Source organism: Uloborus diversus, chromosome 9, assembly GCF_026930045.1.
Source record: "Uloborus diversus isolate 005 chromosome 9, Udiv.v.3.1, whole genome shotgun sequence".
NCBI lineage: Eukaryota > Metazoa > Arthropoda > Arachnida > Araneae > Uloboridae > Uloborus > Uloborus diversus.
In genome coordinates this window covers 114,140,316-114,159,148 of record NC_072739.1, presented here as the reverse complement: position 1 = coordinate 114,159,148, position 18,833 = coordinate 114,140,316, and the positions used below count along the sequence as shown (strand labels likewise).

The following is an 18,833-nucleotide window of genomic DNA, read 5'->3' as shown; positions in this document are numbered from 1 at the left end:
AAAATTTTAAATCATTGAGATAATATTTCCGATCATTTCCATATAATTACTAGTATGTTGTGGCCATCACGAAACTTTCTTCTATATTTTTCCTTTTTCTGATCCCTCCCCATGCTTGACGAGGAAGCAATATTCCTAACAAAAACAAAATTACACATGCAAAAACTTGACGACCATCCCAATGTCTGAATTATTGCAAAAGCAAAGCAAAGAGCGAAAATTGAAAGTTATTTTAAAAGCCTTGCTTGAATTAATTACAAATATTTTATTTGTTAACAAACATAAGATGGCAACAGTTAAAAATTTTAAATCATTGAGATAATATTTCCTATCATTTCCATACAATTAAAATCACGAGAAATACGCAGACGACAATCTATTACGATTTATCTTTCTTATTGTTGCATTAATAAAAATATTTTTACTCGCAAAAAAAAAAAAAAAATCAACACCTCTTGGAGCGATCGGCGTCAAAATTGAACCAGAGCCTGTTTACATATGGATTCACATATATTCCAAATTTCAACCAGAGCGTAGCATTACTTCTTGAGATAGGGCACTCAAAATGGAAAAAAAGAACGGGTGATTGCGCTACCCCCCTTTTTAGCTGTTGACACCAAAATAAAATCAGCTCTTATACCCACTAAGGGCTACTTGCCGATAAATTTTTCTTTCATTCCGTTCATTATTTCTTGAGATACAGCAGTCACAATTGACGACAAAAAACGTTCTATAGCTCAACCCCCGTTTGAGTTATTGACACCAAAATTGAATCAGCACCTGTTCCTGTTAATACCAACATATGGACCAAATTTTGTTTGATTCCGCCAGTTACTTCCTGAGGAATAGCAAGCACGCGTAACTCGAAAAACGTCCCATTGCTCCACCCCCCTTGGAGGAATTCGCGCCAAAAACTAATGGGCACAAGTTCACATAGTGGCACATACGTGTACTAAATTTCGTTCGATTTCATGCGGTAGTTTTTGTTGTAGAGCGGCCACAAAAAACTGGTCACACACAGACGTGACACACATACACACACACATACACATACAGACAGACAGACATTTTCCAAAAATGGTCGAAATGGACTCAGCACACCTCAAAACGTTCGAATCCGTCAAAATTCGAAATTCGAAAATTTGCACGAATCCAATACTTTCTTCTATATATTAGATATAGAAGAAAGTAAAAAGAGAAGCAAAGATATAAACGAGAGCAATTGAGACCTCATAAATCATATGCGCAGAGCAGTGATTCACTGATGTTTACATAAAAAAATCTATCCCATTGAGAGGCCCAAATGAAAAACTAAAGCCAGTACAAATACCATGTGACTCGAATAAGATCAAAGTTATAGCCATTTAGCGCCATCTATTATCGTTTAAATATTCAATTCAATCGTTCCATTTTGAGAAAGCGTATATGTGACGCTGGGACGTCAGCGTCGATCAGAGCGCGTAGCGGTTACGTGCCGCTGGGCTGATAAGAGAGGAATTGTTGCGTAGCGTCCGCGTGACGCTGCGTGCGAACGGGTTAATATTGTGTTAAACAATTTTTTTTCTTTGTCATTTGATGCAACATAATGAAACCTTTTATTTTTATTAATTATGTTTTCCACAAACTTCAGTTGCTCCATACATATTAAAATGTTGAGTATACTCCTTAAGAAAGCAGTTTAATTTGCAAACAGTCATAAATGTTTATTCTTTCCAGACAACTGCCAAATGCCAGAAAATAGACTTAACTAAAGAGATGGATTGAGCAATGGCTTGAAAAAAAGATCTCAACATAAAAAACAATTTGAAACCAACATCGATTAATTACAAAAAAGAAAGGAAAAAAAAGAAAAAGAGTGAACAGGCATTTTGGATCATTTACCTGCAACTAAAAAGGAACTAGGTACGATAAAATCTGTAAAGTTGACCAACTATTTAAGTTGACAGCTTTTGTTGGATATGGAATTCAGGGTTCATACTCTATTTGGATGAAAAAATTCCATGACTTTTCCAAGACTTTTTCATGACTTTATAAAAATGTTCATGACCTTCTTACATGGAAGGAATAGTACTATTTAATTTCAAATTTGCCAATTTTCGGAAATGAGCATCAACAAAACTTCTCTGTAATGCTACAACCTCATCGAAGCTCTTACTCATGATTGAAAAAATATCAGTGTGCACCTAAAAACTAAACTATTTTACGTCTTCATCATATAAATTTAATTAAGGTAAAAATACAATGAGGCTTAAATGTTTAACATTTTTTTTTATAAAAGGGCAGAATGATAATGAATGAATGGGAGAAAGGTTAAATGAGTTATTACTAAGTTTCAGTAAATTTACTTCAAAAGTTGCATTTTAGTGTCAACAGTGTATTTAATCATCCACATAATTTGACAGTATTTTAGCTCTTTAATGTAAACCCACATATTTCAGTAAATTCATGTTTCTAAACCAGGTATTTATAAATGAAAAAAAAAAAAAAACATTCAGTAGTGAATAGATCTTCTGATTCAAATCTACTCTTTTACTTTTTCGCAAATTTTCAAATACATATAAATTAAAAGGTTTAGAAATTCAAGAACATAGTGTCTGATTCCTGACATTGATTGTAGTAGCAGTGGGTTGTATGGATTAGTTTTGAGGGCTGTATGTCAGCCATTCCTCTTTTAGAATATTAGACTTCCCCATTCCCATATTTCTGTATTCTATTGACTGACTAAAGACAGTTATTTTGAAAAACTTTCAACAATTTAAGATAAACTCTAATAAATTTGATCATAAAGCTTTTATGAGCGATGGAAACCAACTGGGATGCAATTAAAATGCATTTTTTGAGGGGGCGTGGTAAAATTAAGAACATGAAAGTTCACTACTATATAAATTATAAAAAGTGTTGAAAATAATGGTATATTCAAAATGAGTGATGACTAAGCAATAAAAACACACTGCAAAAAAAAAAAAAAAAAAAAGAGCGACTGCTACAGAAGTGGATGCAATGAGATTTCAAAATTCAGATTTGTTTTTGGAATCGTTCAATTATCCAGTTTTGGCTTTTATATGCAATACTGTTAAATCACTCAAGAATTCTAATGCTTTTTTAGCTATTGTTACTTTATCTTTGCCCAGGACATTTTTCCACGACTTCAAATAAATTTCCATGACTTTGAATAAAAATTTCAATTTTCCATGATTTTTCCAGGTTTGAAATTTGCTTATTTTTTTCTATGACTTTCCAAGATTTTCATGACCGGTACGAACCCTGGGAATGAGTCCTATATCATAAAAAACAACCTTTACGTAATCTACTTACACAGGTTTCACAGTACTGTACACGTCCTTCATCTGAAATTTTCTACCTTCTACGACCTAACCCTTTTTAAGTAGTGCAAAATAAATGCAAATATATAAGTGCCTAAGGATGTCCAAACATCTGATTGCAACCAAAGAGGGAGGAGCATATTCAAGCACTATACAGAGGCTACAAACACAAAGTTTAGACCTTCCAGTTAACCATTTTTGAGTTATGTGATAAAACTTGTTAAAATGGATTCAGGGAAATTTAAAATGATTATTTCAGCTGTCCATAAGTTCGTATTCACAGGTGTGACAAAAACACTAGTCAAAATTAATTTGGAGTGCTTAAAATTGAAATAAAGTTAAAATTTAAGTGGGATTTTTTTTTTGTGAATACACTTCCTTTACCTTATATAAAGAAATTAAAAGGGCACATTACAATTGAGCAATTTAATCATGGGCTCTAGAGAAATCAGTAGTATAAAAATGAATTAAAAACAAAAATTTAATCTTTTTTTTTGTTTACTAATTATTTTGAATATTGAATTTTTATAAGAACGCATCTCCATGTATTTTAAATAGAAAAAAATATAATCAGAAATAAGCATTTAAAAATCTAAAAGCATAAAATATGGACATAAAGAAAAATTTCTCCAATACTTTGCATAACATTACATTATGGAGTTTTGAGGTCAGAGACTAAATATGCTTATGGATTGACATAAACAGTATTTATACTTTGGTGACATTCCCAAAGCATTTTCCTAGTGGAAGAATATTTTAATATTGAGTACTTAATGTTAAATCTACAATGTAGACATTCTTCTGAGTATGAAACTATTCATAAAAGTACTGAAAAGTAAGTTGACAGTGAATTAATACTCGAGATTAAGAGTAGAAAGCAAATGCATTACCATCAGACGAACTCTATAAAGCAGTGGTCCTAGTGTTGGCGAAATAGGTAGATACACAGCAATCAATCGATAAAAAAAGTACAGCAATCCAATGCAAAGAATGACTTTCCCAGTATAAGGACTAAATATCACACCAACATTTAAAATTCTTCCTAAGACGTATAGCACAATGAACACAATGATGAGAAGTATTTCAACACATTTGAAAAAGAGAGGCACACTAGTATATTTCTGAAAGTTAAAAAATAATATATAATATGTAACAGACCATGTACAAAGTATTTAAAACATCCAATGCATTTAAAAGTAAAAACATTAACAATAAAGAAATAGAAATTTTCTAATCAGTTTGGCTGTAATTTTAACATACGATTCCAGATCATTTTGGCTCAATTTCGTACTGTCAATAAACAGGAAGATCATCGCAAGTTTCTGAAACAAATGGTTATTGAAATGATCTGACGAATTCACTAAGATAGCAATCAAGGTAATTCCAGCACCACCGGGAGAGGAAACTAAGCTCCCAGATAATTGCATTAAGATGCAGTTCAGAAATACTGATATTTCACCTCTATTTTGATTGCACTTACTGACATTGAGAGGAACTATCTTCTATAGACTGTATGAATAATGAAATTTTTTCAGACATATGGATCCTTACTGATAGTCATAAGTCAATCCAATACCTATAAACGTCTTCAAATTTGACTAAAGGTCTAGCCTGAATATTTTTGATCTTCTCCGCAGGCTACCTTTTTGCCACAAGACTCATTTGCAATGGATTCCTTCTCATGTTGGTGTAGCAAACAATGAGGTGGCAGACCAACCACACTGCCAATCCTATTGATAATATCTCATCAGAGTGATTGATTGCTAGAGAGGTGTTTATGCCATTTTCAAAGCAGGCCTGTCATTTGGGCAATCAAAGCCCCCCCCCCCCCTCGATTTCAAAAACATAATGTAAATGTGCATTTTGGTGTTTTTTTCCTATAAAATGTACGAAGCACACTTTGCCCCCCCTCCCCCCCCCCCCAAAAAAAAAGAAAAAAAAAAAACTCTGAAATGACGGGCTTGGTTTAAAGTACCTTCTCCAAACTCTTGGTACTTCAGAAAAATTCCAGATTTATTGGAGACAGGCAGAGGTAGATGACCTTTTCGTGCTTTACAAGTAGACACTTAAGATGTTTAGTCTATACTAGGAGTATGAGTACATCAGTATCCAACGTGTCTTCGATGGATTGGCAGCAAAATGTCTACCCCTAGACTTGTTTCAATGCACTGTATTCTCCTTAGAGGATGTTTGCAGAGCAGTTGGCAATTTATGTACATTAAAATAAAAAAAAAACTCATTGAGTGGAAAATTCACATTTAGACTTTTATTGCTTATGACGATCTCAACTAAGTCAACAAAAAGGTTTGGGGGGGGGGGAGAGAAAAACTTGCCGCACAATTGTATAAAATTTGGTAGCCCCCCCACCTCCCCAAAAAGAAAAAAAAACTTAATAAAACTGCATTGGAATGAGTGAAGATAGAAGTAAGTAACTGAACGAAAAATAAAAATTAAATCAAGTTGATTAATACCTTGTATAAAATATATGTACGTCGAACATACTCAATTACTATTAATGAAGTCCATGAGCAAACAATGATGTCAAGTTCTTTGTTTCCACAAGATGGCCATAAAACTGCCATGCTGAAGAAACCAAGGTATATCATATAAAATATCTGAAAAATATAAATATTAGTAACAGATAAGCAATGAAAGCAAAATGAAACTAAAAGATTAAAAGTATTTACTTGGAATGTCCAAAATTTTGTAATTGGAGCACTCCACATGAGATATATCATGCGATGGATTGGAGGTGGTGAATGAACAAAAACTTCTTTTTCACGTAATAATGTAGCAACTTGTTCTCTATGATAACCATGGCCAAAATCAAATGCCTTGTTTTGATTTTTCAGATATACTATACTGTTGCGAGGCCTAAAAAAAGTTTTTTTTTTTTTTGAAATTAAGGGAAACAACAAAAATTATCTCAATACCAAAGCATATCAATTTAGATATTAAAATTATCTGAATTATGAATTAATTTTTGAAAGAACGAGGCATTAACTAAAATAGTAAAATAAATGTTTAATTCGATCCTTAAGATAGTATTATTTAACAAAATTAATGTAACTTTTAAATAATAATTTTTCAGTTGCTCTAGTTCATTTGAGGTAGTGAGAAACAAAGGGATGCAAGTGGAAAAATTAAAAATTTGGAGATAACCAGAACAAATGGTAGGTGAACCCCTCCTCTGTCTTGGGGCAAGAGATGGTACTAGAAGCCCTGGTAGGTGATGCTGCACAGCATGATTAAGAAAAAAAAATCAATGAAAGTCTACCTAGGACATAATCTTTATACGAGTTTTACTCAAAACTTGAACATGTCCACTTACATCCCTTTGCTTCTCGCTGCCTCATTTGTATTTAAATGATGGTTGAAAAGGTGCAATTACAGCACTGGTGGTAAAAACCAATTACATAAAAAATGATGCTGAAGATTTCAATTTAAAGTCAACATAAACTACTGAACCAGGAATAAAAAATGTAAGCTTAAATGTTTTTTAAAAATTTGTTTGATTCTTATATATTTATTATTATATCACTTATTCTCATACAATGAGTTAAATATCAGAGCACTTAAAATAGCTCCTAACATTATTCTTGCACACCAAAGAAGAAAAAATTAATGATTATATCATTAATTCTTTCTTCTTTGGTTTTTCACTTTATTTGAAGACAAGAAAGCAATAGTACAACAAAACAAGAACACAGTAACAAAAGTATTGGTTACGAAAAAACATTACATTAGCAGTATAAAATAACAATTAGACCATGTAGCATAATTGGTTTAAGATATTCCATGAATGATAAAATATCTACTTTTCTAGCATATTTCACCACTGGTTGAAGAACATTAACCAAAATTAGACTTATATACAAAATAGTATTGCATTAAAAACATGTTTAAGAATTTAAGGGGTAATATATACCAGTTCATGTCTCAGACCTGGATATTACACTTTTAAGCAAGACTTTTTTCTATAAACTTTTATAATAGATAATATTTATATATTCCTGAGCTTTCCTGATGTATGAAAAACATCTTTCATAATAAAAGTGGTAGAAAACTTTGACTCAAAAAAAAAAAAAAAGGTGGGATTGGACATATGGCTTTCTTACTTCTTCATAGCTATGTCACTGTAAAAAAGTTTAGAAATTGATGACACAGGCTCCCCCACCCCCTCTTTCATAACTTATATTTCAACAAAATTTTAAAACTAACATATTACACACTCATAGGCGTGCTCAGGGCTTCAGAAATGGAGGTACCATCAAGAGCGCTCATATAGGGGGGCAAGGGGGGGGGGCTCGAGCCCCCTCTTAGAAATTAGAACTTTCTTGTTTTTAGTATTTTTTTTCTTTGCAAAAATGTAAAAATTTCTTCTCCAGCCATTAACAAATAAGTAATTAACAATGTCCAATTTTAACGACTCCAATCTGTCCTGAAATTGGTTTTCATAGGGGAAAATATCATGCTAAACCATGGTTAAAATATCTGAGCCCTCCCTTACAATTTTGCATATGGGTGCCCATGGTACCACTGTACCAGGAGGTTGAAATTGCGTTTGGAAAGGCTCCCATATTTGCTCGCTTGAGAAAAATTTTCAAATATTGTGAGTAAAAACATGTTTTTCAAGCGTATGAGGTAAGAAATTAATGAACATAAAAATAAAATTTTAACCACTTTCGTATTACTTTCATTTCTATGTGCCACGGTACCCCTGGTGATCCCCGTGCACACGCCTATGTACACAATACAATACTCAAAAACAGTAAAAAAAAATAATTTATTGAAAGCATAATCTTATGTTTAGAGCAGGCCAAATTATTTAGAAGGCTAAAAAGGGGCCAATGGCCTCCAGGCTTCGAGAGATTAATCCTTCTAAAAAGTGGATTAAAAAAATGATTATAAAATATGCATTGAGTATGTTTTTGCATCCCCCCTCCCCGGCTAAAGTTGAATAGAGGGGCCTGATTTAGAGTAATATTTGCATCAATGGGAACATTTATATACTCACTGAACAGTTTCACTATCCTTCTCATACATTTGCTCATTAATCAATGCATCTTCATCCCCATCTGTTACATCTTTCTCATCATCAGACTCTGCATCTGCAATTGATGAACAACTAATGCATTTCACACATCAAAAGTTCAATAAAAGTTACTAAAAGTTAAACTTTTTCCAGAAAATATTTTACACTGCTCAATTAAATACCCAAGAGTCAACCTCCTGGATTATTGATCAATTAGAAATATATGCAAGAATCAAATATAGAACAAAATTAACAAGGGTAATAGTGCACAAATAAAATTTTGCATGCAAGAAAAAAAAAATTTTTTTTTTCAAAGGTTGAAACCAGCACCTTTGTCACCAGCACAAAAGTACCTTCTTCAATGCTAAAGTCTTAGCTAAAAGAGCTTAAGTTTTTTTGGCTATTTGAGTATAGCAGTGAAGGAATTCTTGAAACAACTTTAGAGTGAATTATTCTATTACCTGAAGCAATATTCAAATCCCAAGATTGCATAGGCTCTGTTTTAAATCGTATCCAGATATACATAGGAAATATTAGAAAAGCACATAGAATGACCTAAAAATAAATAAAAAGAAAATCAGGTATATAGGAAAATTATGGAGTAAAATATCATAGTTGCACTTTGTGACCATATACAGCACATCCTTGTCTCAGAGCAGCAGTAAGACATCAGAGCCTGGAATCAACACTAAGATATCCTACTGTTGTTCTGAGGTGATGATATTAACTTTTCCCTCACACAATAAAAAAAAAAAATTAACATGATTGAATTACAAGACATGATATCATAGTTTAAGTTAGTTTAAAAGATGTGTGCATTTCTGTCAAACAAAAGGATTTCTTTTAATTTAGGGAGGAGATTTTTATGAACTCAAAGGACTTCCTTTAAAAATTCTTAACATGGGCATCTCCGTGCGAATATATCTAGCAGTAATATAAAAAACATAAATATTGGGTACTTCTGTAAAACACACTTGCAACACATCATTTCAAAAACTTGAATGGTATTAAAATTCCTGGTAGTTCTAACACTGGGTATTTACTTGAATGTTTTGTTTCTATATATAGGATGAAATATAATACCTTTAGCCATTGGGGAAATGTAACTACGCCCCAAGTCACATCACGAATCCTTATATTACCCAAGAACAAATTGGAGAGCCATTTTTGACAACAAGGATGGGATAAAAAGGTACGATTTTTGGCATTTGCAGCTATGTCGACAGCAGTTTTGTATGACCAATCCGAACTTTCTTCACTTAACACGTCATAAGCTCTACAGGATGAATCTTGATTACTAGCATCTAACACCCCTGCAGCCATTTCTGAAAATTCCCTGGGGAAAAAAAAAGGTATACATGTATAACCTTTTCAAAAAGACATTATACATGAGAAAGACTAATAACAAACTCAATGACAAGCATATTTATGGAAAACCTTTTGAAAAGATGTACAGTACAATCTCGTTTATCCAGACTAACTGGGAACAAAGGCAATCTGGATTATCGAAAAACCGGATAATATAGTTAGTAAGGCGTATGCAAAACAAATTCTTAAGTTGGTATACTTTCCATTTACTGCGACTAAAAACAACATTGCATAGAATTGTTTACATTGCATCAAAAAATTAAAAAATAATTTTTTGCATCATTTCTTGGCAAAGAATTTTTATCTTCTTTTCGTCACTCCAGTCTTTTATTGCAAACACATTGGCTTTTAAATGAAATATGGCCACGCAAACCCTTAACCATTAATAGTTCAGGTTTTTACTATATTGTATTGCTCAATCTGTGGAGGAGCAGAACAATAAATCAATATTAAAAGCGAATGTTTGGCATACTTATCATAATCAAAAGTTGAATTTTATGTGAATATACATTTTTAAAAAAGAATTTACAATTTAACCCACGCAACCAAGGGCCAGATAAATAGAACTTCACTGTATTATCAAATGTCTCTCTTTTTTGCAAAAACGTTGTCGAAATAGAGAAGACTGTCACCACAAAGTAACAGTAGGATATCTTACTGTAATTCCCAGGTTTGGATATCTTATAGTAACTTTGAGGCATTTAAAAGTTAAAAAACTAATGATTGAAATAATATAAGTCACTTAAATGTTCATATCATCTTTGTTTACTTTAGAAAGAAAAACTTAAATCCATCACAAGCTCCCTCAAAAATGAAAAAAATAAGTAAAAAAGACAGATCTAATTGTTATTGAGCTACAGTGGAACCCTGATTTTACATTTCTGTCAGACCAGTGATAAAAAGTTTACCAAGCGGTAAAACGTAAAATTGGGGGTAGGACTAAAAACCAAGCATATTGCATCAAAATTTACTCTAAGCCAATGAATTAATGAAGCCCAGTGGCTCAGTGGTAGAGCTTAGCGCTCCCACTCTATAGGCCCGGGTTTTATTCCCGGGTTGGGCATGGTTGACTCAGCCGTTCATCCCTTCAGTGGGTCAATAAAATGAGTACCAAGTGTACTTGGGAAACAAACACTGAGGGCTCCGCGTTAAGCTGACCACCTAACCGGAACATCTGCCTTGCACCCCAGAGCCCCTGGTCAGGGTAACTGAGTTGAGCACAGTAGGCCTTGGGCCTCACGTGCTGTCGTGCCACAGGGTCAATGAATTAATGGACAAAATTTGCAATAATTACTTTTTATTTTTAGACAATTTCATTTGCAGTTAATTTTATACTAACAGTTTTTGTAAATTTACTTCTTGGTTTGGTTGCAAATTTGCTTCTTGGATGACATTTGCAAATAAAAATTATTCTAGACTTTTTATACTTTGAATGACTTGATCAGCTGTGGGGACATCATCCATTATTTTTTCTTTGTCTTCATATCATCAGAAGCAGGTGTTAAATCTAATATATAAAAATCACCTGTCACTCTGTGTTAGTGTTTGAACTCTTCCAAAACGGCTCGACCAATTTTCATATAATTTTTTATGTGTATTTGGTAGGTATGAGAAAAGGACATAAATAATATTTGATATTGCTAGGTAATCAGGGTTTCCCTATCCAGAATGTTTTTTTTAAATCATTGTAAAAACCATTGTTGAAAATCATTGTAAAAACCATTGTTGAAAATGATTGAAAAAAACATTGTTGAAAATCATTGTAAAAGCTATTGTTGAAAATCATTGTAAAAGCCAATTAATTAAACATTTCATTCGTAGACAAACCAAAGATGGCAACAAAAATTTTCAAATCTAATATATAAAAATCTCCTGTCGTGGTGTTAATGTTTGAACTCCTCTGAAATGGCCTAGACAGATTTTTATGAAACTTTTTATGTGTATTTGGTAGGTACGAGAATAGGTTGTAAAGTATATATCATACCACTAGGTAATCAAGGTGCCCTATCCAGAACTTTTTTTTTGAAAATCATTGAAAAAACCATTGTTGAAACTCATTCTAAAAACAATTGTCGAAAATCATTTTAAAAACTATTGTTAAAAATCATTGTTAAAGCCTTGCATAAATTAATTACAAACATTTTATTTGTAGACAAATAGAAGATGGCAACAAATCTTTTTTTAATCATTGAGAGTTTTCAGATGTTTTGCCGGAGCCTCGTTAACATTTTGTTCTGCATTTGTGTAAAAAGCAGTGCGTGCCAAATTTTGAACGATACAAACATTTTGTCTCTGTGTGTGTGTGTGTGTGCGTATGTATTACTGTATTGAGAAAATGAACATATTTTTTAAATCGGTAATCATCGTATGCAGTGCTCCATTCGTCTTTCTGTCAATGATCTCATCCCCACAAACGTACAATACCTTGGTTATTTTTGATTAACAACCAAAATATTCACTAGAAAATATTTATACAGCAGAACAATGTTTGCTGGGTCGGCTAGTATTGAAGAAAATTGTGATGTGATGAAATAATACACGAGTCATTGACTTCTAGAAGATTTTCAAGAAGAAGAGTATTAGCAGCTTTGGTCCTCAATTATTGCAAAGGAAGACTGACAGACAGACAATAAGACACAATCTCATTGTCCTGACACAGGACAATAAGACAGAACAAAAAGATTTTCCGGGCAGCTTCTCACAGCTATGAACAAATTTATCTTGAAAGAAAGTCTTAAGTCTTGAAGATAAAAAATTATTTTGATTCGTTTGTAGAAAAATTTATTAAGCATACTTTCTGAAAAAGAGTAACATAAAATCTGAAATATTTTAACATAATATCCTTTTTTAGGGACCAGCAGAAAATGACATGGGAAGCGGGATAACATAAAAAACGGACAACGCAAAAATAGGGTTCCACTTTTATGACTCATTCAGAAACCTCAAACTTCCAAGGAATATTTGAATAAGAAGAAAAAAATGATCATTAAAAAACCAAAAATAAAATTAACAGTATGAAAAATTCCAAACAAACCTGCTAAGAGAAGAAAGCTCTTGGCGCAAGTTTTGATCATTCACAAAGCGTTCTAGATTCTCATAGATCATTGACACAATCAATGCAACATGTATGGGTTGCTCAGAATGCCTCCATAGCAGTTTGACAAGTTTTGGCTTATTGGTAAAGACTGCCCAGAGAATTAATATGCTCAACGATTTACGCTCTGCTGAAGAAGGATCTCCTGTATACATTCCCATAGCATTGACAGACATTTCTTGCGTATTAATGAAGTTATGGAAACCCGTGCATATTTCAATCAACAAGTTTAAATCAGATTCAATGAAACTTTTTCCAAACTTCATTGCCTGCAACAAAAAGTAAATATGATCATAAGCTTCATACAAAATATTAAACTTTCTTGTAGTGATACATACAGCGGTGAAAGTTGCAAAAATTCTCAAGACAGAAATCGTTAAAAAAAAGGGGGGGGGGGGGATCCCAAAGTTTTAAAGTTAGTTTTTAAGTTAATAAAAGGATTGCATAAAGAAAGAAACATATAAAAAGATTTTAAAAAAAAACTTATTTTTTATGAAAACTATTAAAAAAAAAACACTGAAAAATTAGATGATTGCTAAAGAAATAAATAAACAATCTCCCTCTATTTTTGTTATTTAAGAGTAATTTATTTTTTAATCATGAGGTAATGAGTAGTTTTCCCTTAAATATGATCACATAAAACAAAATAAATAAAAAGCTAATTTATCTGAACTTTCTGCAGGCTTCACTTATTTACAGATTATTTATTACTTTTTAACTATCATCCCTTTTGGTATCAATCCAGTCTGATCTATAGATAAGATTTGCAGCTTAAAACATGAAGACAAAAGCAAAATACATATGAAAATGAACTGCATAAAATAATTTATTTTTTAAGACTGACTTCTTAATAATGAGAAAATTATGCAGGATTTCAATTTCAAATTAAATGTTGGAGTCAAAAACAAATAAAGAATAAATTGTTGCCTCAAAGCAACAGTAGCATATCTTACTGTTGTTTTCAGGTTTGGATGTCTTACTTTTGCTCTGATACCATGAAATATAATGAAACAAATTTTGTCATTTTTAGGTTTAACTAGTATTGAGTATTTACAATTCTCCTTTCCAAAACGACAAAAATTCGTGACTTTTTTTGAATGTTAGAAGATATATTACTTTGCTTACATGAATTGGGTTCAGAATAGATGTCTAAATCTAATAAAATTAAAATCTTTAACATAAAAAATAATTAATCATACTTAATTTCATTTATTAAATTTTAATTTTTTTATACAGATATTAATGCTTCTGTAGACAAAAAAAAAAGGGCAGTAACAGCAAATTTCTTTTTTTTTTTTTTTTGCATTTTTGTCATTTATTGTTCTTTAGCTTTATTGTACCAGGTTGAGTCAAAAGTTTTTTTTTATTTTCCTTGTCCTGGATTGGCAGGTCTGAATGTAACATATACAAATTACAGTTAATGCGCAGCTGATCTAAAATGGTCGAGCGGAGTTTGACCTAGATAATCCTTATCAGTTGCTGTGATTTCTCGCACCTGTGTCATCGTTGTAGTCTCTTGAAATGGCGGATGATAAGCTAGCAATTCGTGTTATTTTGCGTTTCCTCTGGAAAAAAGGTCTTAACGTAACGGGCAGCAGCAAAAGAAAATAATGATGTTGAGGGCCCAGGTTCTGTAAATGAGTGCACTGCTCAAAATTGTTTTTTGCGTTTCAGGGAAGGTAATACGGCCCTTGAAGAGAAACCAAGATCTGGACGGCCATCTGTTGTCAATAATGAAGTTTTGCTGGAAGCTATCTAACACTAGCCCAGTTCTAGCACCCGAGCATGATCCGCAGAACTTGGTACTTCCCAAAGTACCATCAATTGACACCTCCACTAACTGGGGCTCGTGAGCAGGTGCCGTCAAGTATTTTTGTAAGTGAAAATATGAAAAAACTTTCAACTCAATCTAGTACAAGCTTACTTATTTTGTTTCCTCTGAAAAAAGTGCAAAAAATAAGTCTTAATTCCAACATTTCTCTACTGTTGGTATTGAATCCAAAACATGTTTCTTAAAATGTCTCAAAAACTCACTTCTGCAGATACTGCCTTTTACTTTCCCATGGTAGAATGCTTCAATACTAGCAAAAATGGAAGCAATCTATAAATGTTAGTGTTTTCTTTGTCAAGGACTAATAGAAAAAGAGGATATAAAAAAAGCAACAATCTTAAAATTAATTTTATGCCAATCTTGATTTTATGCCAAAAAAAAAAAAAAAAAACTGGTGTGGGGGGGGGGGGGACATTTCTACACAGTAAGCACTTTAAATGAAAAAAAAAGTTTCTTTTTTATTTAAAATATTGCTAGGGGAAAAAAAGGAGCAGTAAAGAAGATTAAATTGTTCATTAGAGCACTATAGAAAATTTTAATTAGCTCTGTAAAACTTTGTTGGACTTTAATAAATTTGAAAAAACATTGATGTTACATAGCAAAATGATTGTTTTGTTCATGACTGCATAGTCGGAGTCATACTGATGTTTGGGGTAAAGGGGTACAAGGTTTCAAGTTTTAAGAGTAGGAGTCGGCCATTTCTCCCTCTAAGTCCTTAAATCTGCCTGTGCTTGCGGAGTCAGAGTCAATGATTTTGGGGTAAAGCAGTCAGTGTTGAAGGCTCAAAAATTTCCAGGGTAGGAGCCGGTTTCTTTCTCTCTGACTCCGCAACCCTGGTTTTGATATACCTAAACACAAATAGTATATTTCGATGCTAAACACCGAATATCAAACTATTAGATTATGCAATATATATAAACTGCTGGTCACACAAAATACAACACCAAGAAGGAATAGGCATGCTATAGGTGGCTCAACAGGGTACTTAAACTTATATTAATTCGGGTTTAATTAATTATTCCAGTAATAAATGAGCACTTTGCTTTGATATTGTAATAACTTTTGAATATCAATGTTGTCATCAGGTGTGTAAAATTTTGTTTCATTCCAACTACTCCTTCATGTTGTATTTTGTAGGGCCAGCAGTGCAGATATCAAAACTTGACCTTATTCTATGAAAAAAATTTTAATAATCCAAAAACAGTGAATTTCTCTACAAATTATTTGTAAAAAAAGAAAGAAAGAAAAGAAAATGTTGCTTTAAGTTATGTATCACTGTGAAGCAATGTTCCACACTAAAGAAAAACAACTTTGGAAAGAATAAAATACATTATGCATAAAAATGCTCTTTAATCAACCAGAATTTAAAGATATTTTATAACACATTATCCCCTCACCCTGCATACGCACCAACCCATGTCCTAGAACTCCTTCCCAGCACACAGTTTTAAAAAACTCCTGTTTCCTAGATTTGGCAAATAACACTCTCAGTCTCCTAGGTGTCAGATACTTGTGAATTTGAAACTTTTGATTTAGGAAGAGATCAATAAAATCTTCTCGATCCCGTCTGGTTAGAGCTTCTTCAAAAACACTTTTGTCAATCTATGAGAAACAAAAAAAAAAAAAAAAGTTTTACAACTTTATAACATTTAATGAAAAAACTAAAGCATAAATTAAATAACTAGCAAAGTAATGTAAAAATTAATTTGGTTACATTAGGAAAATATAAATGATAAAAAAATAATTTAGAAAAATTACAAATCTGTAAGTAAAAAAAGTTTTTTTTTTTTTTTTAAATTTTCCCTTCTAAGAATTTCATCCACAGTCAATACTTTCACTGCCAATCTCCTGCCAGCACGTTATACTAAACAGTCAATTATATATATTTTTAAAATATAAATTATACCCTTTGCCAACTCTCTCGGCAAAGAAGCAATGTAATGAAGTGAAGTTAAACCTTGATTATTTTATGTAATTAAACTAGATTGATGATGGAAAATTCAGATAATAGAAATCACATCAAAATTAGTGAAGATAATAGATTGGAGCGACACAGACAAAATAAATACATTACAGAATGAAACCACTTTTCGCAATTGGAGTTATTAATAACATATGTAATTAGCAATAGTAAATTTTTAGCAGTCACAACTTCATCATATCAATGGATTTTCATTAATTTTGCGTCTTCAGCTACTAAGAAGAAAATTCAGTGTCAAAATTGGATGTTGATTGGAGGACCAGCGATAAGGGCAGGCAAGGTGGGGTCACTGCCTGGAGCATCAGAGATAAAGGGGACACTTAAAAAGACCCAGATTTAATATTTTGTACATTATAAATCTCTTCCATTCCTCCCCTCCCCCCCCCCAACATTTTCTGTTTGAAAAGGGTTAAAACGGATAAACCTAGCAATTGGTAGGTACAGGGGTGTCTGAGGGTGGCAAATGTCAAATGTTCAAAAGAGGTACTTGAACATACTATTCTTTTTATAATTATAAACACTTTTTTTTAACTTTCTAGCTGGATCACATTCTCCAGGTAAAAGTTTTTATGAATGAAGGTTCTTAAGTAACTTATAGTTAGCTTTACTTTTCAACTTTATTTTGGTGATGCATTAATGACTTTCTTGACGTTCTTCTACGTCCTCTAGCCCCCCCCCCCCCAAGCTTAGAACACCTGCCATTAACGAAAACATAAGTGACAAAAATACTAAGTTCTGAACAGAAAACAAAAGGTCTCGCTTACTTTAAACTTATCAGACGTATCTTTTAGGAAAACTTCAGACATAGCGACATGTGGACTGTTCCAATCTAATGTTAGATGAAGATCTTTTTGCATCTGAGCATGCCAATTGGTGTTGTCTGCCCTCTGAGCTGGAAATTTAATAAAAAATTTTAAATTGAAAGATTAAGCAAAATTTAATTATTTATTTATTTTTAATGTGCATTATTTATTTTGATATTTATTTGGAAAATACAACACAAGCTTGTTTATCCAGACTAACTGGAATCAAAGGCAATCTGGATAAAGCAAAACCCGGATAATCCAAGTAATAAGCAAAATAAATTCTTAAATAAGCAGACTTACCTTTTATTACAGTCAAAAACAATACTTAGTATCAAAATTATAAGATTTTGTTTTAAACAAACCCTTTATCATTTATAGTTTAGTTGCAACGGTGTCAGATCAACATGCAAAGTACGCAAATATGTTTGTTAGATTACTATAATATATTGCAATCTATGCAGGAGTTGGAACTCTTTTTAATCCAAATACATTACAACCTCAATATCTCCAATCTCTCGGGACGGGAAAAAAATTCGAGATATCGAGTTTTTGAGTTATTAAGGTTTTAAAAAAATTACACTAGAAACTCTCAAAATTACACACGTACGCTATATGCGTTTATATATGTACTATGAGACAGACCGCTTTGAATTATGATCAATAAAGTAGTTTTCAATATTTTACTAGATTTGAAATTTTATAATTGTTGAAAGTGCACAGGAAGAGATTTTGAAATGGACAACAATTTCAACATGGTTTTTAACCTAAAAATTTTAAATTCTTATCTTTAACTAGTAGCTGCCCATATTCAAAAAGCTTTCAACAGCCATTTTGTAGGAGTTAAAAAATCAGAACGATGAAAATGAGGAACGTATTTTCCGTTTCCACTTGAAAACTGACTGGCAACCCCTTTCCTCAAAGTGGACAGCAACATGTTCGAGAGAAATGCAAAGATTCTAAACTCTGGGGAAAACACAGCACCACTTTCATACCAACATCCACTATTATCTTGCTTCAATCCCCTAATCACAAAGTTTTCAAGAAGAGAGATGAAAACTGGTCCCTGGAACTGGTTTTACTACAAAAATTGCCAAAGAAAAACAAAAACTGAAAATTGCTTCTGTGCAAAAATTTCGACTTATCAAGGGTTTCTAAAAATAAATTTTGAGATAACTATGGAAAATACATAGGGGTTTTTATAGAAAATGCAGGGGGAAAATGTTTTTCGAGACATCGAGGGTTTTGAGATAAAGAGGTTCGAGATATCAAGGTTCGACTGTTAAAAGCAAATGTTTGGTGCGCCTATAATTCAGCAATCATCAGTTGAAATTATTATTTGTGAAGATATAAAACAAATAAACCAAAAATAATGTCCGGATGCAATTATACAGATGC

The 18,833-nt window shown here is 32.4% G+C and overlaps 1 protein-coding gene across 1 annotated transcript in view; it reads right to left on the bottom strand.

The window, feature by feature from the left end:
- Nucleotides 1-18,833, bottom strand: part of LOC129230447 (transient receptor potential cation channel subfamily M member-like 2) — an 88,580-nt gene that overhangs the window by 32,188 nt on the left and 37,559 nt on the right. Inside the window, 9 exon segments of the mRNA XM_054864846.1 lie at nucleotides 4,214-4,444; nucleotides 5,795-5,938; nucleotides 6,011-6,224; nucleotides 8,374-8,434; nucleotides 8,820-8,913; nucleotides 9,442-9,694; nucleotides 12,761-13,089; nucleotides 16,062-16,253; nucleotides 17,397-17,524. Coding sequence (XP_054720821.1) covers nucleotides 4,214-4,444; nucleotides 5,795-5,938; nucleotides 6,011-6,224; nucleotides 8,374-8,434; nucleotides 8,820-8,913; nucleotides 9,442-9,694; nucleotides 12,761-13,089; nucleotides 16,062-16,253; nucleotides 17,397-17,524 — 1,646 coding nt within the window.